The sequence below is a fragment of the Vipera berus genome, assembly GCF_964194415.1.
Source record: "Vipera berus genome assembly, chromosome: 5".
In the NCBI taxonomy this organism is placed as follows: domain Eukaryota; kingdom Metazoa; phylum Chordata; class Lepidosauria; order Squamata; family Viperidae; genus Vipera; species Vipera berus.
In genome coordinates, this window is record NC_138207.1 from 21,768,741 (window position 1) to 21,795,361 (window position 26,621).

At 36.8% G+C, this 26,621-nt stretch overlaps 1 protein-coding gene across 1 annotated transcript; it reads left to right on the plus strand.

Annotated features, from left to right (window-relative positions):
- Positions 1–3,125: 3,125 nt before the first annotated feature.
- On the plus strand, positions 3,126–25,316 carry NMD3 (NMD3 ribosome export adaptor). Its single transcript, XM_081328371.1, has 17 exons — positions 3,126–3,210; positions 4,588–4,675; positions 5,642–5,776; positions 8,510–8,606; positions 8,962–9,042; positions 12,754–12,882; positions 13,239–13,329; positions 13,691–13,769; positions 14,714–14,810; positions 16,489–16,606; positions 17,352–17,497; positions 19,117–19,229; positions 19,988–20,060; positions 21,273–21,379; positions 23,547–23,617; positions 24,359–24,469; positions 25,027–25,316. The coding sequence occupies exons 2-17, from the start codon at positions 4,632–4,634 to the stop codon at positions 25,050–25,052; spliced, it is 1,518 nt and encodes a 505-aa protein (XP_081184497.1). The 5' UTR covers positions 3,126–3,210; positions 4,588–4,631; the 3' UTR covers positions 25,053–25,316.
- Positions 25,317–26,621: the final 1,305 nt, after the last annotated feature.

Sequence of the window (26,621 nt, forward strand, 5' to 3'; positions counted from 1 at the left end):
GCAAAATAGCAAAAGTTCTTTATACAACTTCCCTGAGCAGGCAAATGAGGTGCCCAGATTTACCATATATCAAAGAAAAGATCTGTAATCTCAAGCAAAGTTAATTAAAATATTTTCCCCACCAGAGCTGCACAACATTCACCAAATTAAAACATTACAGAAGACCCCACACCTCCACAAAGACCTGTAAAGGCAACTAGCTTCTGTATATCAGTTTGAAGGTGGTTTCTTCGCTCTTGAAATACACTACTGAGGCAGGCCATAAAGAAAGATATAAAGAATACATAAAAATGCTGCATGTCGTAAAAGTGAGGTAGGGCATAAAAGTGAGGCATGAAAAAAATGCGTGTATTATTTAGAAGAGGAACAAGGAAATGGAGAATGCCAAAGCACAAGTTCAACTGTAGGTCACATCTTATAGGCCAGCACAAAGTTCAGTTACAGCTAACCACATATGTCTCGCTTGTAGCTAACCACAAACATGGTGCTGGAAACTTAGATGCTTAGCAAGACACCTGTGACCTTTGCTAGAGACAGGGTTGCAAGATATTTAGCTATAATTTAGCATCGCAAAGTGGGGCTAGGGATGAGCTAGAAGGGGGCTTAGAATTCATGTAACCAATCAGAGCTCATAAGTTACATTTCCGTGTTTTGCTACTTTTGGAGACTATATATGTACTTGCTTTTCCATGAAAAGGTGTTCAGACATTGACACTGCTTTTTGTTCTGAACCTTTTGCATGCAAAATAAAACAAACTTCCTTTGATTCCAAGGTCTGAGTCTCTTGATTCTGCAACACTACCTGCTTTTCAAGCAGTAGGTCTGGCTTGAAAAAATGCAACTTGGATTGGGATCTCAAATTCTTTTTACAAATGCACTGGCAAAATTTTAGCATTATTGTGATTGCCACCTAACATTGTCAAAATAGAATCTCAGACTTAAAAGAAAGATCTCCCTCTCCTCTCCATGTGGAAAAGCTTTTGCTGTTTTGGAAACAGAACAAATAGGCAATTCTCTGGTAGAAAGGGAAAGAAGCTATTGGGGAGGGGGGAAGATATGCAAAAATATATAAGATTAAAATTCTCATCAGGCCTCTAATTGGATGTTCCAGGTAACATATTGGCACAAGGCTCATGAGTGCAATCAGTTTGTCCCAATGTAAGAATTGGCCTCTAACTTCATACTGAAGATAGGAATTAACAATAGTTTCTTTTACCTGCTTCCAATCCACCATCTGTTCCTGCCATAGTTCAAAAATAGAATGTTCTGCCTTGTGCTGGCATAAGTAATACTACTGTATTACTACAGATCACTTCATGGTATGCAAACAGCTCAAGTTCAACTGGCTATTGTGCTGTGTGGCAAGGACCCTTTTCCCCCAGTTTCTGATAAATGCCTTCACAAATTTGTTTGCCCCATCGCTAAATCCAAATTACAAGTTGAATGGTAAACAGTTGGATTTTGTTTCTTTTTTAGAAGTAGGATGATGGAACAATGTGAGCTTACTGGGTTTTTTTAATCAAGTGAAATTGATAGACCTGAGATGGTACTGTATAGTCTGATTTTATTATTAATGGTAAACCACTATATGCCCCAGATAGGAAGGTGTCTAGTTCAGTCAATGGGCTGGTGAATGTCTGCAAAGAATTGTCCTCCAAAGGAAAACCATTGCTATTGATTTCTGGCCAGGGTGAGAGGAGTGAACAAACCAGGGAATCTACCAAGTAGAAGCTGTTGAAGGAAAAGTCTTCATTGTGGTTCAGTCAAGCCGAGAATAAACAATACGGCGACTGCTTTAGGAAGAAGGTTGCAGTTTATTGAAGAAAAGAGCCAGACAGGAAGATGGCTCCAGAAGAAAAGAGAGAGAGAGAGCACCTGTAGGAAGTGGATTTTTATACCCTCTGGAGCCTTTTGTTTGGAGTTGTTCCTGTGGGATGAACTTTGACCTGAATCTGAATGTGCCCTTTGGCATCTGTGGGTGAATCCTATTATGTCCTGTCTTAGAGTTTGGGTGGGATATGTAGATTTTAAGTGTCTTTGTCTTCCTAAAATTCTAGCTGGGGGCCTCCAACCTTCCTGGATTATTTACATCTGCATTTCTACAGAGCTGGTTTCTGCTTGGGGGAGACAGACTTGGGGCTATAAAGAAAAACTGGGCATGCTTTTCTACCTTTAATATTTCCTTGGGGGGGGGTGTGACTTCCCACAAAGCCATGGTAAACAGCCTAGAAAGAACACCAGGCCATCCCTGGGGCCAAAGTGGAAAGCAGAAGTTGAAATGTATTAAACTGGCTTCTTTTCCAGCTAAGCTAGTTCATACACATATAGAAATCTGAGTATGTGGCCACTAGTGGGGAAACCATCTGATGGCACATAACCAATTAATACACTGGAGTTACGGAATTTAAGGAATTAGGGAGCTTATTAAAGCTGTACTAAGAAGCCCAAACAGGCTTAAATGAGATGCAAAAGGCATCTGTTGAATATGAAAATTTGTGTTTTTTAAAAAAAGGTTCGTGCTTAATTTTTCATATTTTTTGCATATTTTTAAGACTAAGGATTCAACCCTGCCACTACCTATGAATCATATCACTTATCTCTGGAATGTGAGATTTTAAATCACATTCAGGGTTAATCGAAGTCCATTTGAAATACTTTTGGTAGAAATCAGTGATATTCCTTCCTCAAATTGTCATTTCAAATCTAGTATTATAAAACCTAAAGATTATTTCCCACTTTGATTTTTTTTAATGATATCCATCTTCGGGCTTTTCTCATTATTTTAAGTGACTGTCAAAGATGGGATCCAGAACGCTTCTTGTACAAAACCAAGAGGAAACGTTATGTAAAGAAACCGTTTCATCGTTTTTGTGTAAACGGTTATGCCCGTACGCTGCGTTTTCACAAGCCTTCCTTTTAAACTCGGTAAAAGTAATCTAAAAATTAAAGAAAAAACCCACACAAAAACAACACTTTCGGCTCTCTAACGAACACGCGGGACTACCCACACGGTCTGTACGGGATGATAAAGTTTTGTCTGCCTAGAAAGCAAATGAGTCAAAAACCCGGAAGTGATTATTTCTTTCATCTGGACGTCGAACTTTCTACTTCCTCTTTTTGAGGAGGGGAAATGGAGTAACAGGCGTTCTCGCGAGAGTTTCTCGGTCTAGGGGTTTGTTGCAAGCGGTGAAGAGCTGCTTGTGAGGGAAGGTAGGTTAAGATCGAGAACGCAAGAGCGCGACCGGTTGGCTTGCAGGTTGGGGCACCGGGCAGGTTGCGCGATTGGGAAGGGGAAGAATTGAGAGAGAGCTCGTGCCAGACTGGCCGCTGACTGGCGTCCCCGCGACAGCTCAGCCGCCACGTGCAGTTGGAGGGAGGTGGGATGGGCTGATATTAAACCCTTCCCTTCTCCAGCCCCAGATAGCTTCGGAGCCGAATCCAGGATCTGGGCTCAGGAGAACCTGGAGAGGGTGGGTGTGGCAAGAGGATTTTTGGGAGGATCATTTTTATGCCTTATAACAGAGGTCTTCAAACTCGGCCCTTTTATGACTCATGGACTTCAACTCCCAGAATTCCTCAGCCAGGCAAACTGGCTGAGGAATTCTGGGAATTGAAGTCCATGAGTCATAAAAGGGCCGAGTTTGAAGACCCCTGCCTTATAATATTCCTCAACTGTGGCCATGTTAAGATGGTGGACTTCAACTCCCAGAATTCCTGGCTGAGGAATTATGGGAGTTGAAGTCCGCCTATTTTAAAATGGGCCAAGTTGAGAAACACTGCCTTACAGTTCAAAAATTCAAACCTCCCATCTATTTTCTTTTCCCAAAATATGAGGAATGAGCCTAGAAATTGGGAAGGACTGTTTCTGCCTGCTTTGCCCTTGACCTAAGAAAGAAAAGTCCCTAATTAATAACAAGCCAAATGTGGCACTTAGGTTGACTTTGCTTATCAGAAGGTTGCAAAAGGTGTTCACATCACACCACACCGTCATAAATATGAGCCAGTTGCCAAGTGTTGAATTTTGATCACGTGACCATGGGGATGTTACAACAGTTGTAAGTGTGAAAAACAGTCATAAGTCACTTTTTTTCAGTGCCTCTTGCTGCTTGAAAATATTTTGCAATGGAGTGCATATGTTAAATTTTATGGATGAATTTTGAATGGTTCTTTAAAAAATACTGCTATTCACATAATGACTACTGTGCCGTATGTGAAAATTTCAAAAAATACCGATTTACCAGAATGCTAACTTGCCATTTTAAAAAAAGCAAAAATAAAAAAGGGGCATTTTCTATAAGTACACTGGTGTCCAATATCTCTTCCCCAGCAGCACTTTCTGCTTCTGAATTGTGATAGTTTGTGACATTTGGTTCTATAACTCAATTCCTTCCTTTAACTTCTAATAGAGAGCTGAAATCAGCCCTATAATTGCTTTTACATTTTGTTTTGACACTTGGTATTTATGGAATTATTGGATCCCCATCTCTTGGTTGAAATTGAAGCACATTTCTTCCCACCTTAAGAATTTTAGAATGTGACAGATTTACATCATTCTCTGTTTACCAAGTTCTGACTTTCTTCCACTAGGTGACAGTGTTTGTATCCTTTGAGAATCGCTTGTGGAACAAGAAATGGAATATATGAAAGAGTATACTCTCCTTCACCAGGGGAACATGTGAGTAGCATGACTTAAAAAGTCAAACTAAACATGTAGAATATATGAAGTCCTAGGATTAAATAGGGAATTGCCTATCTGAAAACACTACAGTCAGGCTATCATTGCATATTGAAGTATAAATTGTTAGGTGACAAACTTGCTTATATGACAATTTTCTATTAAATCGGTGTTATAATGATTTCAGACTGTTAAGCAGTGCAATGCCTGGATAGAATTGAGTAGTACACAATGCCAATCACATCTGTAGGCTAGATTGGAAAATTGAAGGAAAAAAAGGAAGTGAAAAGTTATCTCTGTATTGGTGCCAAGAACATGGACATATCAATAAAGTAACTTAGGTGTCAGTGTTGACTTAAAGAAGTTCTTAATTTTATTCTTTGATTTCGGGAGGAGGAGGGTACAGTCCAATGAGGTCTATCAAGTATCTGCATGAATGATTTAGCTTTACACTCTAAATACCTTCTCTCTCATTTCCTTGAATTTGGATTATATTCTGAAATGATTCTCAATATAAGCCATTTGGAAATTAAAATATTCTGGAAATGAGATTTAAACTATAACAGATGTAATCTTTGGAATACCATTATTTATACATAGATTTTTATGTTGCCTATTCAGTTTTATTAACAATGTAAAAAGCATTATTATTCCACAATTATTCTATTATTTGTGCTAAAAACATGATAAAATTGCTTTTTCCAGTAAGAGTGTTACTGATTGCTTGTGATTCAGATAATCTGGTTTGATTCACTGATTCAGGTAGATTTTCTGTCTTGACTCAGAAATATGATTTGATATGGGGCTTCAGTCAAACCACCCTTGTATTTGAATCTCTGAATCAAAATTGCATAGTAATTGATATTAGACTAGACTCTTGGCACTAGAAAGCAAAATTATGTATTATTTTCTTTTTTAATAAAGAAATAATGTGTTTTATTTTAATGATAATTTTATGTATTATAGCTTATGTTGCCAATGTGGCATTGCAATTCCACCAAACCCAGCCAACATGTGCGTAGCCTGTTTAAGAACTCAAGTGGATATCACTGAGGGGATTCCTAAGCAAGTCACTATTCATTTCTGCAAACAGTGTGAAAGGTACCATCTACTTTCTAGATTTTAAATTAACAACTATGTTTGGATGTTACAATAGGGCAATTTTTTTTCTTGCAGACGTTTCATTACCCTAACTAGGTAACATCAGTGCTGTACTGATGCACTGATGGTGTTACCTAGTTAGGGAAATGAAACTTCTGCAAGAAAGCAAGCAAACTCAGAGACTACGATGAATCTCTCATTTCAACTCTGAGCTACAAATATTCTCCTTCAATTTTCTAAATAATTTAGACTAGAATTGTAAACCTATTATATGCTACTCAAACATTCCCACTTAGTTCCAATTGCCAGCAAGTACTCTAACCTGGAAAACCATAGGGTCTATTTAATGTTGTGTGCAAATGAATAATTATAGCTTATTTCCCTCTGCTTCTGATTAAATGTAGATTTGAAATTTACTGCTAGGGTAAACATATTTGATCTAATTAAGAGATCTAATTAAAACTCATATTCTGGCAGAAATTTTCATTCAAAAACAAAAAAACAGGGATAGCAACAATAGTGTGTGTAGCTAAGGGACTGTAAAGAAAAGAAGACATTGGAAATATTGAAAGAGGAGCAAATTGGCTGTTGGAATGATAACCGTGCTTGAAGCCAACTTTGTCAGCAGTGGGGAAAAAGAAATGGACTAGTAAATAGGAGAGCAGATTGATTTATCAGACATGCAGAAGAGGAAAGCATCACAGATTATTTCTGCTGTAGAAGATACATTTCCAAGAATGAACAAACACCTCACCCCTGCCACCAGCCCGGAAAAGACCACCCTCTGTTTTATACAACTAGCTTTAATTTATGTCTAAATTTTTGTGTTTTGATATTTATTTATTTTTTTAATCCCATTTATATCCCGCCCTTTTCCGAAGACTCAGGGCGGCTTACAATCTAAGAAGCACAAATCAATGTGCTTAGCAATAGCCTTCATTCTATGTATATGCCTGCTTATTAGGGCTTTCGCCCCCCCCCCCAGCGGCATTTTTACAAAGTCAGCTTATTGCCCCCAACAATCTGGGTCCTCATTTTACCTACCTCGGAAGGATGGAAGGCTGAGTCAACCTTGAGCCTGGTGGGACTCGAACCTGCACTAATTGCAGGCAGCTGGTGTTACTTAAGGAGGCATTAGCCCACTGCTCCACCAAGGCTTTGCATTTGCATTTCTCAATTGCCTAGTTTTGCCTTGCTTGCTGAAGCCAAGTAGAAATATGGTATGAGGAGAAGGAGGGAGAGGAGGAGTCACCCTAAAGTGAGATTGACTTGAATTTTCCCCCCCTCCATCTGCGATTGGATTAAAGACCTTCTAAAGGAACGGCTAAAACAATGAGGGTCGGGTCTGTTTCATCCACCTCCCTGAAGCTTTGCACTCGCCACAGTGCTGCGTGCTTAGCCCCTACCTGTACATATATGATTGTGTATCGTCCGACCCATCCACTGCGATCATTAAGTTCGCAGATGATACCACCGTAGTGGGTCTTATTACAGTTGGACATCAAACAGCGTACAGGGGGGAGGTACAAAAACTATCCTTATGGTGTCTAGAGAACAACTTGCACCTGAACATCGGCAAGACAAAGGAAATGATGCTAGACTTCCAGAGGAAAAAAGAGGAACCTGTCCCACTTTACATCAGGGGGGGCTGTGTGGAGAGAGTCTCCTCCTTTAAATTTCTGGGAGTCTACCTCTGTGAAGATCTTACCTGGGAAGTCAATACAACCCAGGTGGCCAGAAAGGCCCAACAGAGACTTCACTTTCTCAGGGACTTGCAGAAGAACAGGGTAGAACAACGACTGATGACCTTCTACCAGTCTACTATAGAGAGCGTCCTCTCGCACTGTATTGTGGTTTGGTATGCTGGCCTGACAGCCGCGGATAGGAAGATATTACAGAGGCAGCACAGCACAGAACATCGTGGGCTGTGAGCACAGCACAGAACATCGTGGGCTGTTCCCTGACACCACTGGATGACATCGCCAGGGCCCGCTGCCTTGGAAGAGTGAGGAAAATTCTCAGGGACAGCTCACACCCTGGTCGGTACCTCTTTACTCTCCTACCATCGGGTAGGAGATATAGGAGTATAGCCGGCCACACCAAAAGGCTGAAGAACAGCTTCTATCCATGGGCTGTCAGGCTCTTGAACGGGAAATAACTTTATGTATGATAGACTTGCGAGGCCGGCGTGCTGTGCAATTAGTTCACATGGTGTAACAAGATGGTGGGGTTGTCACTGTGAGTTGTGGGGGGACGAAGGGAGGCTCAGCCAATGTTGTACTTTGATAATAAAGGTTCATTCAGAGATGGGCAGCAAACAAGTCAAATAAATAAAATCATTACCCTCATTATAACCATATTCATCCAGAGTGAATTAAGCTCTTTGAATTTAAATACTAAAATGTATGTAATGGGGTATATTGCTAGTAGAAAAACGTGTTGATTGTATCGGTCAGATTTAGATTCAAATAATGTTGTTAAAAATAAAACTTGGAATTCAGTGGAACCTCTCAAGATTGTACTATAAGTTACGTTTTATTACCATTGAAATTAATAAAATTAGTCATTGCTACAAGTTAAAAGTCCTGCTGACCCTAAACCATACTATGTTTTTATGTTTAATAAAAAGTATTATGCACCTGTGTTAACAAAACTGACTTCTGGGGGTAGGGAGGGACGTTGCCTTAAAAATAAATGATTTGGTTTATTTTTTTCCCTTTCTTTATATTTCAGATATCTTCAACCACCAGCAGCTTGGCTACAGTGTGCCTTGGAATCAAGAGAACTTCTTTCATTATGCCTTAAAAAAATTAAGACTTCTCTTAGTAAGGTTAGTCATGCATATGTTCATTTTTGTATGAATTTTTCTTACGTTGGCTACTGCTATCACTCTTGAACTAAAATTCAAGTTTCAGTACCCAGTAGCTCACAGCCTTTTCCCACCTTGCTACTTCCAAAACCCAGAGTTCCTAGTTGCTGTGTACCTGTACACTTGGAAACAAATGATTTGAGTTAGGTGAATATAACAGGCATGAGTTTGTTTTCTAATGTACAGAAACCACAGATACTTTTGACACATTGTAACTTTAGTTAAAAGCTAAAACTGCTGAATCGATACATTTCTGTCTCTGTTACGTTTTGCCTTTTTGAACATTCCTATGATAATTATACTTTCCTCTTAACAGGTTCGGTTGATTGATGCAGGATTTGTATGGACTGAACCACACTCCAAAAGACTTAAAGTAAAGCTGACCATACAAAAAGAGGCAAGTAAACTTTTTTTTTTTCAGAATGACAGAATTAGTGAAGAAATACAAGTGTGCCTTATCAGAAACCCAAGTTATGTTAGCTAGGTGAATGTGAGGGTTTTCTTGTTCATGACTTGTTGAGTTTCTAATAATGATATGCATGTACTAAATGCATTTTTGGAGGGTATATCCCATAAGCTTTGTGGTTGGATGTTATAAAGCTGCCTCCAAGGGGCTGGCCTTAAGCATAACTCAGAAGTACAGTTTGAGTCTGGATGCAGTAGTTTGGCTGCTGAATGTGGGAGTAAGCTTAATAATGTGATGTGTATGTTGAAGTTTCTGCACTGAATACTAATGACCTCCAAGCCCAATTCAAGATATTGTTTTTGACTTTTAAAATCATATATGGTTTAAAATGCATATACTTGCAGGACTGTCTTTCCTAACCAGAACTGGCATACTCTGTGCATTGATTCTCAGGTGGCTTGTCAGGATATCCATTTCATATCAGTTTAAGTATGTAGGAACAGTGTCATTTTTAATTGAAAAAACACTACTGGGAGGTAGATTGAATGTCCATCTTTTCTTTGATTCACAAAGCTTTGAAAGCCAGATTGTTCCGTTGAGTTTTTTATGTAGATGGTGGACTTAGGTTGTAGTTACAGTTTTGCAAAGTATTTTGAAATTGGGCAGTATACAGATGTTATTCTAAACTAATTCTGGGCAGCTCCCAATCAAAAGCTAAGACAACATATAATATATATATTAAACCAGATTAAAACCAAGTTGGTGCCATGTCAACTTTCTAATGTGCAATTATCCAATCTTAGGGCTTGGGGGGAAAACCAGATCTTCAAAGTTTTACAGAAGGCATGAGGGTAGAGGCTTACCAAAGTTCAGGGGACAGAGGGACAGGAGCTGAGATGGAAAAACACACTTTTTAGTTCCCATGAATTGACAATATTTAGGGGAGGGACTAGGAGCATGACTACTCATAGTATTGTCATCTAATCCAATCCCTACTTAGTGCAGGCTCCATTATAGTATCTTTTTTTTAAAGAAAATTTTATTGGTTTTCTAGTTTTACATTTAAATATTTGAAAAGCAACGTGGCGGCTGAGTTGGTCAATAATTCAATAACATACAAATATCTTTAGGACAGATCTCAAACTATTGCATTAAATGTTTCCTCTCTTTTCCCCTTAGTATTTACTGTCTCCTATTTAAATTAATACAATTCTTAATATATTGATTAAATAAAAAATAACTTTCTTAATTTATCAATAATTTTTACTTTATACATATCCTAATTGTTTTAACATTCAATTATTTTAGACAATCAGTGTCCTGGTTAATTTTTCCCAATTTTTAGTTTCCCATTAATATTTATATTTAATGTTTGATATTTATAATTTCCAAGTTTTAAATAACCCCAATTCCCTTTATCACAATTCATCACAAGATCTAATGTTCAGGATACACATCTATTTGAATTCTCACCATCTTACATCAACTAATTAGTAACACAATATAATATTATTCTTATTTTCTGGTAATTTCCAGATATCTTAAATTTAGTAACCAAAATTCCCCCTATTTCAACATTTAATACTTCCTGTCTTTTTCTCTTAATATCTACTATCTCATATTTAAGCTAATAATTTTTATTATTACCACTAAATAAAAACATTTATTACATTCATCCATAGTTTTAGTAATAATATATATTATTACTTTTACATTTAATCTTTATAAGCAAATCAGTGTTCAGATTTAACTATTAATATTTATACTTCTAAGTTATAAATGACCAAAGTTTTCTTTATCTCATCTCATAACAATATCTAGTATAGAAAGTACAGATTTTATCTGTTTGAGTATATTCTATTTTAATTCTCACAAGTAAGTCAAAACCCCAATTTTCTTCAGCCTTATTCTGGCTTGCTTTCTTTACCAAATCATCTTCCATGTCATCAAGCAAATCTCCCTGTGTTGTTATGTAGATTGACGTAGAAAAAACCATCTGGTCACCATTTTTTTGAGAGGACTAACAAATCATCTCTCTATTTTTCCATCTCAACGTAGTTGTCCTGAACTCTTTATCTTCTCTTCAATTTATTCTTCTTCTTGATCGTCAGGTTCCTTCTGATTTATGTAGAAAGTCTTTTCCTTTTTCCATATTGTCAGTCCCTTTTCTGGGTTTTTCATTGACTGTATTTGTTGATCAGTTGAATCTTCTGTCATAATCTTTACTCATTCCACCTTTTCTGTTATATTCTGTATAATTGATTTTTTTAGTTGTACTCAAAGTTTCAGTTCGTATATGTGGGCTGACATCTTGTTCTTTTCTGTAACCTCTTATTTCATCAGTAGCTGTAAGAATAATTTGATGAATTGCTTTCAACATAGAGAGAACCTGTTCCTGATTTTCATCTGTATTCTCTTAGTAGTATATTAGGTTAAAAACTTTACAATCAGAGAATGCAAAAAAAAAGATTTTGTCACTGGATTGGGAAAACAGCTGGGCTTCTCACAGCTGATATCTCAAGGTTACATAAGTCTTAACATCTGGGCTGCTGGCCAAATCTCTTTTAAGCAATAACAAATTGTAGTATCAGGTTTAGCCACAAGATGTCGCCCCTACCATTTTAAGTTTTCTTTTAAATCCAAAGTTTTTATAATCTTTTCAGTTTTGCTTCTTTTTTATAAGTAAAAACTGCAACCTTCAGTAAGCATAGAAAATCTTTTAGTCCACAAACTTTAAAAAATGGAATTCCAATTAGGATTAAGTCATTCTTTCAACGTTTTAAACTCCCTGGATAGTCAGTCGCCGCAGTTTCTAGAGGGAGGGATAAAATCTCCCTTCCCTCTCAACAGGGGGGAAAGTACTCTAAGCAGCTTACACAGGTTAAAAAAATAGTTATGAATTAAGAGAGGTAAATCTCACCCAGTCTCATCCACACTGCTTTATAATTGCCTGGTGGTAAGTGTGACTTTGGCTGTCTGCAGCCTAGTGACGAGCCATATTGCTATGGACAGTCTTTCATCCGCCAGTTTGGAGGGCTGCCCTGGAACAAGCGGAAGGGCTACTGCCCTCCCACGATCCAGTGGGGATTCCCTCCTTGCTGGTCTTCCCTACAGTGCGACTTTCGACCCTTTCCAGGGTCCCCCAGCAAAGCGAAACTGGACGCGGAAGACGGACCTCGCCTTCCAGAAGTCCATGGCGGCCGCGTCAGCAAACCAGAGGTCTCCATTATAGTATTTCTTGACATCAACCATCCTTTGAAGAATTTCAGCAAAACAAAACTCATCATTGTGTTATGCTGATCAATAAATTTCTCTAATGTCCAGACTGAAAATATTTCCTTCTAGATTTAATCCATTGTTTTTAGTCTTGTCCTCTATGAAAATAGAAAATTAATCCATTCTGTCTTCTGTGTGACAAAGATTATTTAACATTTGAAGATATTTTCCATCAGTTTTTCTTCTGTGGGGTAAATGTATATTTAACCATTGTTGTGGCATGTGGTTTCTAGATATTTCATCGTTTATCTGTGCTTTATGAAAGTCTTCTTCTAGCAGAAGAAAAAATGATAACCATAAACTACATGTCTCATAAGTTTTGAAGAAGGAAAAAAATTAGGGAGAGATTTATTTATTCAATGAATTTGTAAAATCATCTAATTCCCTGTTCACTCAAGGTGGGAAATCTTTCTTGTTCTTACTTAGGTAATGAATGGTGCAATTCTTCAGCAAGTCTTTGTAGTAGAGTATATTGTTCAGTCTCAAATGTGTGAAGATTGCCATCGAGTTGAAGCTAAGGACTTCTGGAAAGCAGTGGTTCAAGTTAGGCAAAAGGTATGTATATGTGCATATGTATCACTAATAGTGAATGCTGAAGACATAATTCATCTGCTAGGATTTCATCTGATATGTAGAAATGTAATTGCTCTTTCTTACCTACATACACCCAAACACAAATATTCTTGCAACTCTGTGAATCTTTCAACCAAATAGTGGGATATGAGTGCTATAAATAAACAAATTGATTCCAGATTTCTGTAGGAAACATTTATTTTGGGCTGTATATTTATTCCTGTATACATACCTTATATGGGTTACAGAATTTTGGATTTCAAGTGAAATGATAATAGTCTTAATACCTTTATAGGAATATAAACACCACTCATGTATAAATCTTATTTTGTTTATAGACACTACATAAAAAGACATTCTATTATTTGGAGCAATTAATTTTAAAGCACAGACTTCACCAGAACACTCTTCGGATCAAAGAGATTCATGGTAAGTAATATGCTTTTACATTCTTTCTGTAAAGCTCTTGGTGCCTTTGAGTGATCAGAGTCTCAATACTGTTAGCATGAGTTACTGGCAGTCAAGAATAAGATGCTTGGTTTTTAAAGAAACTAGGTCATAAAGGAAACAGTTGAGTATTATTATTTGTTAGTTAAATAAATTTACATTGCTGCCTAAATATTTTAGGGTGGAATTAAAATTTTCTTAACATGTTTATATAAAGAAATCAACTTACGTTAGTTTATGAAAATATCAAAACACTTTTTAGGCTTTCATGAAAATCTAGGAAGATAAGATCTCTTACAAATAAGCAACGGTCTTCATTTCAGTTTCATTTACATACCTACAGATGGTCTGGATTTCTATTATACTTCCAAACAGCATGCTCAGAAAATGGTGGACTTCCTTCAGTGTACTGTACCTTGTAGGTAAGTCTTTGTTCTTTAAATTGTCCATTGCATAGCTGTTTAAGGCATTGTATACACATTAAAAAAAAAGACAAACCCCAGGTTGTCAAACTTTTGGAAGAAAAGAAATCGATGCACTTAGTTTATTTTCTGATGTACTCCAGATCATCATTAACAACCCATAGCAGACATACTCATTTTCAATTAGTCTTGTATGCCTGATACTATATTTGAAGATTTACATATTCCATCAATGAGAATAGAATAGAATAAAGCACCAGAGCTGGCATTCTCCTTAACAAGAACAGTGAAATGTAATTGGAAGAAGGCTTCTCCTTTCAAGATAAGACATTGAGAGAGTCACCTTATCAGTGAAATGCACAAAATATAAATTCAATAAATAAATAAGGTTATACATTCCTATCATGGAAGTAAAATCCAATACATGTTCTTGCATTGCATCTTTGAAGCTTTTCTGCTGTCTTTTGGAAAGAGGGAAAGCTTATGCTCCAAAAATTACTATTAGAATGAGATCCTTGCAGTTTTACTTTTTAATGTATATTCAACATTTGGAATTATTCAAGTATTAAACATTGTGGAGATGATAGTTTATATCTTTGGAGAATGTTGATTTTTTAAATGTCCTCTTTCAATTTCCACTTTTACAAACTTGAAGTGTTTCGAGGAATACAGCCAAGATTTAGATTTGTAATTGTGAATGTGCCTCCTTTGCTACTTATTTTACAGGGTGGTAAGGAAGGGATTTTTAATGGGAAATCCAATTCATCCATAGCTCTAATCCAAAATATGATTTGTTGTATGCTTATGAGGACCTGCTAATTATGGCTAGGTTTTGTTTATAAGCCAGGCCACCATGACTTGTTTAGCAAACCATGTTTTTTTTAAAAAAGAATTATACCATAGCCTTATTTGCTCTGATTTGAGTTTGTCATTTTTAATTACAGAATTAAATCATCACAGCGTTTGATTTCTCATGACATTCACAGCAATACGTATAATTACAAAAGCACTTTCTCTGTTGAGATTGTTCCAGTATGCAAGGTATTTTCTGTCTTTGTGGATTAGACACTAAGAAACTACACATCCTTTTTGCCTGGAGTGGAATGATCCTTAGAGATTGTATTTTTACTTACACACACACATATAATTTATATGCCACCTAATTCCTTGTTAAGGAGTTTTGGGTGGCTTTGAGCAATGTTGAGCAGCAAATATTGGATGCAATCTGAGAGAAAAAGAACCGAGCTGTCCAGTAGATTCTGAATATGGGGTCCCTGTAAAAGCATTAATAAATTACTTGCATTTGTCAGAGATGGATAATCTGTGGCTCTTTCGAGATTGCCTTTTAAATTCAGTCAGACTACATTAACTTGGAGTCAGATGATGAGAACTGTGCTCTTAACAACATCAGATAATTATTTTCATTCCTGGCTTACATCTTAATGTCAGTACAGTGGTATGAAATCTCATAAGCACAATTGAATTCAATTGGATGTGCGTCCAACTGTATAGTCTTGACCAGTAGCAGCAACTATATAAGCAGCAACTCAGAAGGGTGTGGCTGACTGATGAGAACAAATAAGTTTGAAATGGCTATATCAGTCTCCCTTTAATTCTTTGTTAGCAATCCAAAACATTTATGCAAAATAATGATTGTCGCAGTTGCGACTACCGCCTGTGGATGGCCTGAGTTTGGGCTGATACAGGCAAAAAAAAAAAAAAAGATTTGGCCTGTATTTGGGCCGGCTAGGTGTTCAAAACACTTAAGACATATCTCCCCTGCCTCTTCCCTCCCCAATGCAGCTGACAAAGTGAGAGTGGCCTAGAGGTTAAAACAACTCCGTAATGTGCAGTCAGCCCAGGTTCGAATCTCAGAAGGGTGTGGCTGACTGATGAGAACAAATAAGTTTGAAATAGCTATATCACAACTCAGGTGGCTAGAAAGGCCCAACAGAGGCTTCACTTTCTTAGGGTCTTGCGGAAGAACAGGGTAGAACAACAGCTAATGACCCTCTTTTACTGGTCTACTATAGAGAGCGTCCTCTCGTATGGTATTGTGGTTTGGTATGCTGGTCTGACAGCCGCGGATAGGAAAGTATTACAGAGGGTAGTGAGCACAGCACAAGACATTGTGGGCTGTTCCCTGACACAACTGGATGACATCGCCAGGGCTCGTTGCCTTGGAAGAGTGGGGAAGATTCTCAGGGATGACTCACACCCTGGACGGCATCTCTTTACTCTCCTACCATCCGGTAGGAGATATAGGAATATAGCCAGCCGTACCAACAGGCTAAAAAATAGCTTTTATCCGTGGGCTGTTAGGCTTTTAAATGGGACATAATCTTAAGGTTTATTTATTTTATTTATTATCAGTCTCCCTTTAATTCTTTGTTAGCAATCCAAAACATTTATGCAATTTTTAAATTCTGTATATAGATGTGCATGTACTTATTTGATCAACTTAGCAGGCAGGAATAAGTTAATCTAAACAAATCTATTTTAATACTATTTAAATCTCCATTTAGCATTAATAAGCTGATATTAATTAATTAATTAATTAATTCTTTACCTTACCTCATTAATTCTTTAATACCTAGAAACATATCAGTGTAGTTTTCTGATCACCAGATGTCTTTCAGGACTGTAATATTTTATTAAAACAGTTTACGATATAAAATTGAAATAAATACCATTTTTGGTTCTTGTTCTTCATCTGCAGGACAATGTTGTGTGTTTGTCACCAAAACTGGCTCAAAGCCTTGGTAATATGAGCCAGATTTGCATTTGTATCCGAGTAACCAGTGCCATTCACGTTATTGATCCAAGTACTCTTCAAAGTAAGTTTGTTGATATTTTCTCTATAAACTGTAAACTTATAATACCAATAATAAGAACTTGGCATGAATTTTAATTTAAATACAATCCTAAAGCCTTTTTTTAAAAAAAACAACTGAATTACAGTTGAAAACACATCTTTGGCATGAATATATTTTCGTGATTGGGTATACAAGGAAGCTAAATGAATTTTTTAAAAAAATACAAAAATTTGAAAACATGTTTTTCAAAAGTTTAAAAATGTAAATTGATAATAAAATAATTTAATAAATGAAAACCTGCTAACTGGATGCCACCTTACAGCTGTTTTAAAGCAGGGCTCCTGATCATAGTTGTGGTGTCATTCAAGATTCTTCACGAGTGTTTTGCCCTTGAAATCAAAGCAGCTAAATGACCCAAAACCCAGAAAGGCAAATCTTGAAATGAACTCATCCAGTCAGGTTTTGGTATTATATACAAATCTACTTACTCATTTATAGCTAAGTTGTGAATGGTCAATATTGACCTGGTTTTGCCCTTAGCAACTAGAGGACTAGGTTACCAATTTGAATATCTTAGAACTTAACTAGAAGAAATACTTCCTAGTGATTCCTCCCTAAACTGTCCATTCTATTTCCCCAATCAGAGCCTACAAACTGCTTTACCAACATCAGATTACCAACCAGATAAAGATTTATACCCAGGAATATCAACACTTGATTCATAAATATCTGTTTTTGTTCCTATTTTCTTCTTTTGCTCTTTCAGTTGCAGAAATAGATGGAAATACTTACTGGCGCCATCCTTTTAATAGCTTGTTTCATCCAAAGCAGTTAGAAGAATTTATTGTAATGGATATCAGTAGAACCTATGAACAGAAGCAAGGTGCTGGTGCAGGCATGAAATCCAATAAGGTAACCATATTTGCTTGGTTCTCTGCTAGAAGCTTAAGCGAATCTTGCTTTCTGATTATCTTTGTTTCACTTTGCAGAATATTGTATAAATGTATGATAGTTCCAGTGAAATCCTTGTTTTCTTCAGAATGATTTAAATATTATTTATTCTTATAATTTATAAGCTAAAAATAATTATGTAAAACCACTGTAAGTGTTAATTATAAATATATTAAAAACAAAACAAACAAGGAAACAATATACCCTTTAAATGAGCAGCATTTTGCAATTAAACATGAATAACCTCCCTCTTGGATTTCAGATGATTGGATCTTTGAATAAGTTTGGATTTTACAATTTAGGGTTGTGATTAGTAAACTTTTATTTAGGAAAACAATTTGTACCACAGTCTTTTGAATTTATGAAAAGATACACACGCACACTTTCTTTAGAAGTATATGAAAACACTTTATATTCAATAATGTCATGACAAGTAAATGTGATACAATTAGTCTTACAAAAAGGCATGTTGTAAATTACTATAATTGTTTTTGTCTAAAATAAGGAAGTTTTCACTGAAGAAACATTCTGGATTAAAGTACAGGTATTCCTTGCTTAATTACCACAATTAGGACCAGAATCAGTTGTTCAACGAAGCAGTCATTAAATGATACGTCACATGAGTGCTTCACTCAACAACTACAATCCTGTCAATTCCTTTTACAGTCATTAAATTAAATGGGTCATTAAGTGGAGGGACAAGCACGGGACTGCCTCAAGGGTTTAGAGAAGCAGGCCCCTCCAATAAAGGGCTGAATGCTGGGAAGCCCCCACAACAGAGCAAACAGCTACTCTGCAGAAAGGTCCAAACAGCCAGGAGGTTCCAAGGGCACGCAACAGTACGAAGAGTTCCCCACTCACCCAAAAGAAGGGCAGAATCCCTGGGAAACCAAAGGCCAGAAAAAAATAAATGCCAAATGCTCCAGCACCTAAAATGCCCCTTTTTGCCCTGGAGCGGTAGAGTTAGCTTTGTGCTGAAATGAAGGAAAAAGCATTTGCCCTCACTACAAAGAGAGCATAGCTCTCCCAAATCTGCACAGAGAACCATCAGTCCCAAAAGGAAAAGTTTTGGCTTAGCTACCTGTGGGTTAAAACCACAAAGCAGATTCCTTTGGGAGATCAGCTTCAGCTAGGTTTCGTATGGGTTCATCTTCCAAGCAGATTCCTAGGAGAGATCAGTTTCAGCTTGGCTTACCAACAGTTGTATCAAACAGAGCTTTACTTTGTTGGGATGTACAAGTTAATCATATATGCATTATTATTATTTTATTACTTTAGTTTGCAGTTCAGTGACAAGCTAAATGAAACCCATGATTCAGTATTCCTAATATATAATTCGTTATATTATTTGAAAAGCCACATGTGAAAGTACACTAAATGTATAGTGCATTCCATGTGTACAGAGTGATTACTAAATGGGTGGAGAACATCAAACAATTGCTTGAAAATCCACACGCGGAAATACTAAATATAGCTTAGAAAAATTGAATTATTTGACTAGAAAGTAATTTGCCATTGTTTTGCTTCAGTTAATTAACTACTTTTCATATATGTACTCCTTTTATTTTGACATTTCTAAGCATTCCCTTGCGGAAGCCTGGGTTCAGAAAACATCAGAACTGAATACAGACCATCAGTATTTCTGTCGTACTCACTTGGGGCATCTTCTGAATCCTGGAGATCTTGTATTGGGGTTTGTAGTATTCTGCATCTTTCTCTGCACATACACTTTTATAGTTGATACACATGGTAAAATTCAATGGGAGAGGGAAGAGTTGAAAACGAAGCTATTGGGTGGCCAAATTATGGAAGGATTCCAGTCAGTTTTTCCCATTATACCTGATTGGGTGCTCATTGGTAAAAGATAGAAAACATTACAATGCTTTATCTTTGTAGTTTTATAACAGATTCCTTGTGCTAGTTGGTGTTTGGACTCCAAAGTCCACCACTTGTATTAAAATATGTCTCCTTTTGGATATTCCCGCAACTGGAAATTGCATTTGCTTCTACAAAGAAAGCTTTATCACAGGAGTGTCAAACTGCCGGCCTGTGGGCCAGTTGCATCGTGTGGAGGCTGTGCCCACCCCAGTTCCAGCAATGTGAAAAAAGTCACGACACGTGACATGATGTGGCGAGTTTGACACCCATGCTTTAGTGGGGCTCTAAAGTCTTGGTATATCTCTTGGATCAAAGCACATTGGGATTCAGTACTTTTATATGCTTTGGAAAACTGACAGATACAGATTCTATCAAGTCTCTCCCCTTGTTAATATTCTGGTTATTTGCATAATGATACATGTTGAATTTTTCATGAAAGTATTCAAGGGTAATTAATCCTGTTATAAATTTTCTCCATTCTACTCTGTAGTATTGTTTTGGAAATAATACTTTTGTTCAAATTTATAGAACAATATATGATTAATATACATTTTTCATATTTTTGTTTTCTAGGTTTGATTTGGTTAACTGTAATCTGAATGATGAATTTGCAAATAAGATGAATCCCCATAGTGTTCCTGATGTGGTATGGTTTTGATATATATATTTTTTAAACAAGTCATTTCTTAAAATTAAGAACATTCATAGATTATGGCATATGCTTCTGTTCTGAAATTTGACAGTTTTATTTTAGTTTTGTTTTGCTTTCTTATTTAATTAATTGATTTCTTCTGTTCTATTTATATAGCCACTTATCTTACAATAGTATCTCTAGGTGACTCACATTTAAAAACAATACATTAAAATCCAGTACAAATAGCATATTAACATCCAAATGTTTTGTTGGATTACAGTCCACAGAATCCCATATAGGCTAGGAATTCTAAAATTTACTGTATAAATAGATCTTAATATATACCTAGAATTCTGACTTGCTTTATTTTCTATATGTATATTTTGGTAACATAAGAAATTAATTTTGTTTCATGTTATATTATCATAGATACAGAAATTATATTTGTTTTTCTTGTATGCCCCAGTTCTCTAACAATCACTATGTCCATTTTTATTTCTGCATATCTTAAACACAATCACCCTATCTCCCAGAAGTGACTGAATTTTACATGTTTGATGAAAAAAATCAAATTAAAATTTAATTTAATTTACAATTAAAATTAGGCCAATACTTCCAAGAATATTCTTGTTGTATAAGAGAGAGCATATGAATTCCCAAGGTTACACATAACCTAAAAAACTTAGATTCACACATCTTCAATAGTTGTTTTCAAATGGTAACTTTTAAAGTTCCCACTTCTAGTTTATTTGTAAAATGCTATTAACACACTCCATTGTCTCCTTATTTATACCTTAGGTCATTTCTTTTTTCCAGGATCAATTTAAGGTATAGAATAGCCTAGTTGTAGACATAGATTTAATAAGCTTGCTAGTTCCTGTCACATCTATTCTTGATCAAAATATTGGTTCATAATCTGCACTAAATACGAAACAGCTGGATTATATAGAGAAGCTATAACAATGAGTGACTTTTAATTTTATTCTTTGGAAACTGGTCTAGCAGGGGTTTTTTTTCATATAAAAAGTAAAAGTGCTTTCAATAAACAGTATATTGCCTTTGCACTTTGCACGGTAAAGAACCAAAATGTCAGTTCTAATATTAGTTTTAGTCAAATTATTTATAAATGTACTATTTAATAAAAGCATTGATCTCCAGGAGATCTCAATATTTTCCTATAAACTGTATTGATCTAGGATTTGTTTTTTCCCGTTCCATTCATAGGTTTTGATTAAAAAAAGTTATGATCGCACCAAGCGTCAACGTCGCAGAAATTGGAAACTGAAAGAATTACAAAGAGACCGAGATAACATGGATACCGAAGATGAAAGGTTATGAAGTCTTTTAACCTCCTTTTTTATGTTATGTTCTTATCCTTCTTTCTACCAGCTTAATCTGCCTACTTGTGCTCCCAGTAAGTTGCTTGCAGAAGATCTGTGTGAGAACTATCTACATGATATATACATTTATAAATTCTCAAAAAAATTAAAGAATATAAAAATTGAAATTAATTTTTTTGAGCTACAATTACATAAAATGGGGAAATCTAGGATGTTTTTTTCACTAAAGTTGGAGCAGCAAGTTTTAACAAAAACACAAATGCTAGGAAGGAGCTTGTTCTGTAAACCTTTTGACTGAATTTGCATATTGGCCTAATCATAACTTAGGTCGCTTGGTTTTGGCTTAGCTTATTATACAATCTCAATTATTTTTACTCACAAATAAGTGGATCTAGCCAGTAAGTCTATGCAAAATTTTTGAAAAGAGCACTCTGCAAAGTACCTTGGCAGAAGCAAATCCCTTTGCAATGCATTGACACAAAGCACTTCTGAAAGTATTAAAGCAACTATATCCTATGGAAGATTGGTACAGCTGTTTTAGGGATTTCTTTGGCTGTCTGTTTATTTGCTTGATTAGTGTCACCAAAGGGAATGTTTCTATGTCTATAATCACAGAGAGCTATGAGAAGCTTTCAGAACAGCCACACAGAGATGCAGCTTCATTTACAGCAGTACATTTTGCAAAGTGCCCATTCCTAATTCACTAGTTATTATTAGCCAATTTTAGCTTAGTATAAAATCACCGTTGAAGCAAATTGTGGCTTAGTGTAGTGTAAACTACCATGTATATAAACCCAATTTAAGAGCTACTGAATGTAACTAAGTTAAAACATTGAAGATCACCAACATTGTATTTGGTTTTCCTGTACAATTTTTGAAACTGATTTTTCTCTGAACACCATATAGAATAGATTCATATGGATCAGGAATTTAATATGTTTGTAACAGTTATAGCAGGGATCCACAACCTGTGGACCACAGCCCGGTAGTGGGATGTGGGCTGCTGGCCACCAGGCCACAGGACAAGCTGGGCAGTGTGTGCATGTGTGCATGCACACACCCCCACTCATGCTAGCGCTGCTGCCACCGAGTGCAAAAACAGGATGCTGTGCAGGGCAAAAACAGGCCGCCACCATGCCTCAGGGCATAAAAATGACACCGCCATGGGGCGCAAAAATGGGACACTGCCACACCTCAGGGTGCAAAAATGGAACACTGCCATGCCTTGGCATGAAAACAGGACACCACCATGCCTCAGGGCACAGAAACAGGGCACTGTGCTGCACAAGAATGGGGCAGGACTAGCGAGTATCACACAGGTATCAGCCCTGCCCATTTGTGTCGGGCGTGTGCTCGCAGCCCCGTGCACATGTAAAATGCTTCCCCCTCCCTTTCCCTCCAGTCCACCAACCAAGAAAGGTTGGTGACCTCTTAGTTATAGGACATGCCTTTGAGCCAAATATTTGGTTTTTGTTGTGATTCAGTGTCAGCCTGTGCTCCCAGCAGCTGAGTCCGATGAATCTGAGGAGGAGGGGTTTGGAGAGCCTTTGGTGTCAGAGGGAGGCTCTGATGCACTGCAGGACTCTCAGCCTGGCCCCTCCAGTCATGTTCCTCATGAGGCTCAGCTGTATGAGTACAAGGTGTCAGACTCAGAAAAGTTACAGCTGAATCTGTTCAGAGATGCTAGAAGCAGAAGGCCATCCAGCAGAGCAGAGCAGAGAAAATCAATGAGGCAACTCAGTGAGAGGAGGAGAAGGCAATGAGAAGCCATGCCTTGGGACTGATAATAAAAGGGGAAGGTGTGGGCGAGTCTGGTTGCTGAAGGCAACCGTTTGGAGATATTCTAAGAGAAACCTGGTCTGTTCTTACTACTTCTGTTTAACTCTTGTTTGTTGACTCGTTTGATATTTTAATTCATTTATTGAAGGAAATATTCTGTTGCTTTTTTGTTTGAACTGTAAATAAATTTGGGTTAAGTTTTTCCAGCCTATTGACTGTAAAAAGGAAAAAGGGGTTGTCACTGACACATAAACAGGGCCGGTCGTAGGATGGAACAGAACAGTTTTCTTCATGTTACTTGCATGTACATGTAAGTGATCTAGAATATGCATAGATAAAAATAAAATGTTTGACTATTTCCAATGTGATATTTTTACAGACAATACCAAGACTTCCTAGAAGATCTGGAAGAAGATGAAACAATTAGAAAAAATGTCAATATTTATAAAAGTAAGTTTCTCACCCGAAATTATTTCATTCTTCTTGAACACTGCAATGTTAGGGAATATGCATCTATAGAAGCTGTAATTCATGAGGGTTAGGGGTTATGTTTTACTTAAATTAGCTTTATTGCTGAGATGCGTTTGATTATTAGTGATTCACCTACCTCTGTTCGATCTGCCAACATTTTTGTAACTGAGGATTGAAGTAATTTGGCATAGTCATTAAAGGGGCTGTATTAGAAGTTCTAGCCCGTCTTAGGCATGAAAGCCAGCTGGGTGACTTTAGGTTTTCATTCAGCCCTAGGAAGAAGGAACTGGCAAACCACATCTGAAAATTTTGCCAAAAAAACCCCTGTATAGACTTGTCCCTGTAGTCACCAGATGCTAAAATTAACTCAATGGATCATAACAGCAATAAGGATAAAGTACAAATGCATATCACTATGCACATATCCATTTCTAAGATTATGTCCTTTGTTTTATAATAAATTTGTCAACAAGGCTTTAGGAGAACTAACCATTGGTTAGTTGATTTTATGGGTGTCTGTTCTCTTCATAACTTAAGAAGTTATTTATATGATAATGCAAAGGTAGCACAGTATTTTTATTTTATTTTATGTGTACCTCATAGAAATACGTAAGTTACCAATCTTTTAAGATTGCAACATTCTATATCATGCAGAAAGACATGATTTTTGGTCCTGTAATAATTTCTTTCTAGACTATATGTTATGATTTTATATTGTAGATCCAGTGATACCAGTGGAAAGTGACATAGATGATGATAGTATTCCTCAAATCAGTCTCACTGAAATGCTTGAAGACCTTCAGATATCTGAAGATGCCACAGGGGGAGAAGGTGCCGATATGCTAATGGGATAAGTTAGGAGGTCTTGCTAATTGAATTTTGTTCTTCCTTGAAAAATAGTCACTAAGAAATCTGTAACAGGCATTCTTGACCTGAAAAATAAATAAGATTGCTAAGATTTGCAAGAGGTTAAAAAACAAATACTCCTGAAAGGTATAGTTATAATGGTTTATAAAAAGAAAAATAATATTTAAGTTTTTAAAAAAGTATATATCAACATATTGCAGTAGGTTTTAATGACTTTTAAGTGTTGAAATATATGAGTCACGAGATTATCAGGCAGATGATGCAAAGACACAGATTATAATTATAGTACAATTTATTTAATTCATATCATTTGCATTATGACATCATGCTCCATAAAATGTCATTTCTCCTCTCCTCAGCTATTGTAATTAAACTACATTTTATGGTTTAGGACTGTATGTGAATTCAGCCAATTTTAATTAAGAAATCATGTTTAGGATTAAGGTGATAGTGTGATACATGAGCCCCACAGTTAAGTATACCAACTACTTTAGAACTATATTTGTGTCCAATTCTTTCAGAGTCATGGTGGTTGAAATCCAAATAGTAGAGAATGGTCAGGCTGGCGTAAACTCTGTTAACTTCACCAACAGGGCATGATTCTTCAGCCTTCTCATATGTTCATGAGGTAAAAAGGAACATCGGTATTACAGGCCTGAAAAACACCTTCTTTGTAGTTTTTTCTTCATTTGAGGAATATACTCTCATTGATGAAGTTAGAAGTCAATGTAAATCATATAAAAACATTTCTTAAAAATATGCTGTATTAAGCTGACAACATTTTATGGTATAAAAATGCTAATTACTTTTGTATTGGCTTTCTTGATATGGCATTATCTGTTCCAGGTGATCTTTAAAGAACAAGGTAGTCTTTTTTTATTTCCCTAACTTGATTATACATGCCCAGGCACACTTTAGAATGCTAATTAATGATTACAGATACTACTTAATTATGCAGTGATATTTCACAAGTACTTGTCTATGATATAGACATGTAAGAAAATATGGCACCTGTATTTGTGAAAGCAGAATAGGGAAATTAGGTTATTTTTGTCCTTGCCAAATCAATTCTTTTACAGATGTGGCATAGTTTGGGGAAACTAGCATAAGAAGTCTACACAAATAATTTTTTTCTGTTGCATTTCATGATCTCTCCCTTGAGTTGAGGCAGTACCAAATAGCTTTTTAATGGTTAAAAAAATGAACAATTCCATTAAATAAGAACAACCATCATAAAATGATTTCATACAAGATTGGTATATTATGCATCATTACAGAGTAATTAAATAGAAATGGTATCATTGCTGAAACAGTTTTTGTAGTAAAAATGCATTTCTTAATCCATATAATAATATTTGGAGGTATAGTATTTAAATCTTCATAAGCTTTCACTTTAAATGTTACTTGTAGAGCAAGTGTTACATCAAAGAAGCTTTAGCAATTACACACACACACATATACATATACATATACACATATACATATACATATACATACAGTGCTTTTTTTCTAAAAAAAAAAAGGTGACAGAACTCTCATCTTGTTAATCTGGCACGCCTACTGTGTGGGCGTGGCCAGCTCAACATCACTTGCGTCAGGGGCACTTGTTCGGAGCTGGGCAGGATTGGGGCAAATCTGAGGGTCTCTGGCAGAGGGGGGATGGGACCGGGGCAAACGCTGGGTCATGGTCCATTGGAGGAGCCTCACTGATATTAAAGTGGGTGGGGGAAGACATGATATTAAAGGGGGTGGGGGAAGACAGTGTGTGAGAGAGACAGAGAGATTCCCTTTTTGTAAGTTTGCTTACTCTGCAATGCTTTCCTTTCCCCACACTTTTGCTTCCCTGCTGGCTCAATCTCTCTTTCTCTCTGCCGCCCAGATCTACAGCTGCAGAGCAATTTCGCTCCCCCCCCACAGCCGATCTGGGCAGCAGAAGCATTTTTGAAGCCTCTGGAGCTCGTATTGATGGCCGTGGGGCGATTTGGCGATGCTCCAGCGGCCCGATCCGGGCTTCGGAGGCCTGCAAAAGCTTCTGCTGCCCAAATCAGCCGTGGGGGGGGGAAAGCGAAATTGCTCTGCAGCCCTAGATCTGGGCAGCAGAGGCATTTTGCAGGCC

Bases quoted from the DNA above. Each gene is read 5' to 3' on its own strand.
- NMD3 (XM_081328371.1), top strand. From the start codon at position 4,632: ATGGAATATATGAAAGAGTATACTCTCCTTCACCAGGGGAACAT. The intron at 4,676-5,641 runs GTGAGTAGCATG...TATGTATTATAG, and splicing joins CTCCTTCACCAGGGGAACAT to CTTATGTTGCCAATGTGGCA. The intron at 23,618-24,358 runs GTAAGTTTCTCA...TTTATATTGTAG, and splicing joins AAATGTCAATATTTATAAAA to ATCCAGTGATACCAGTGGAA.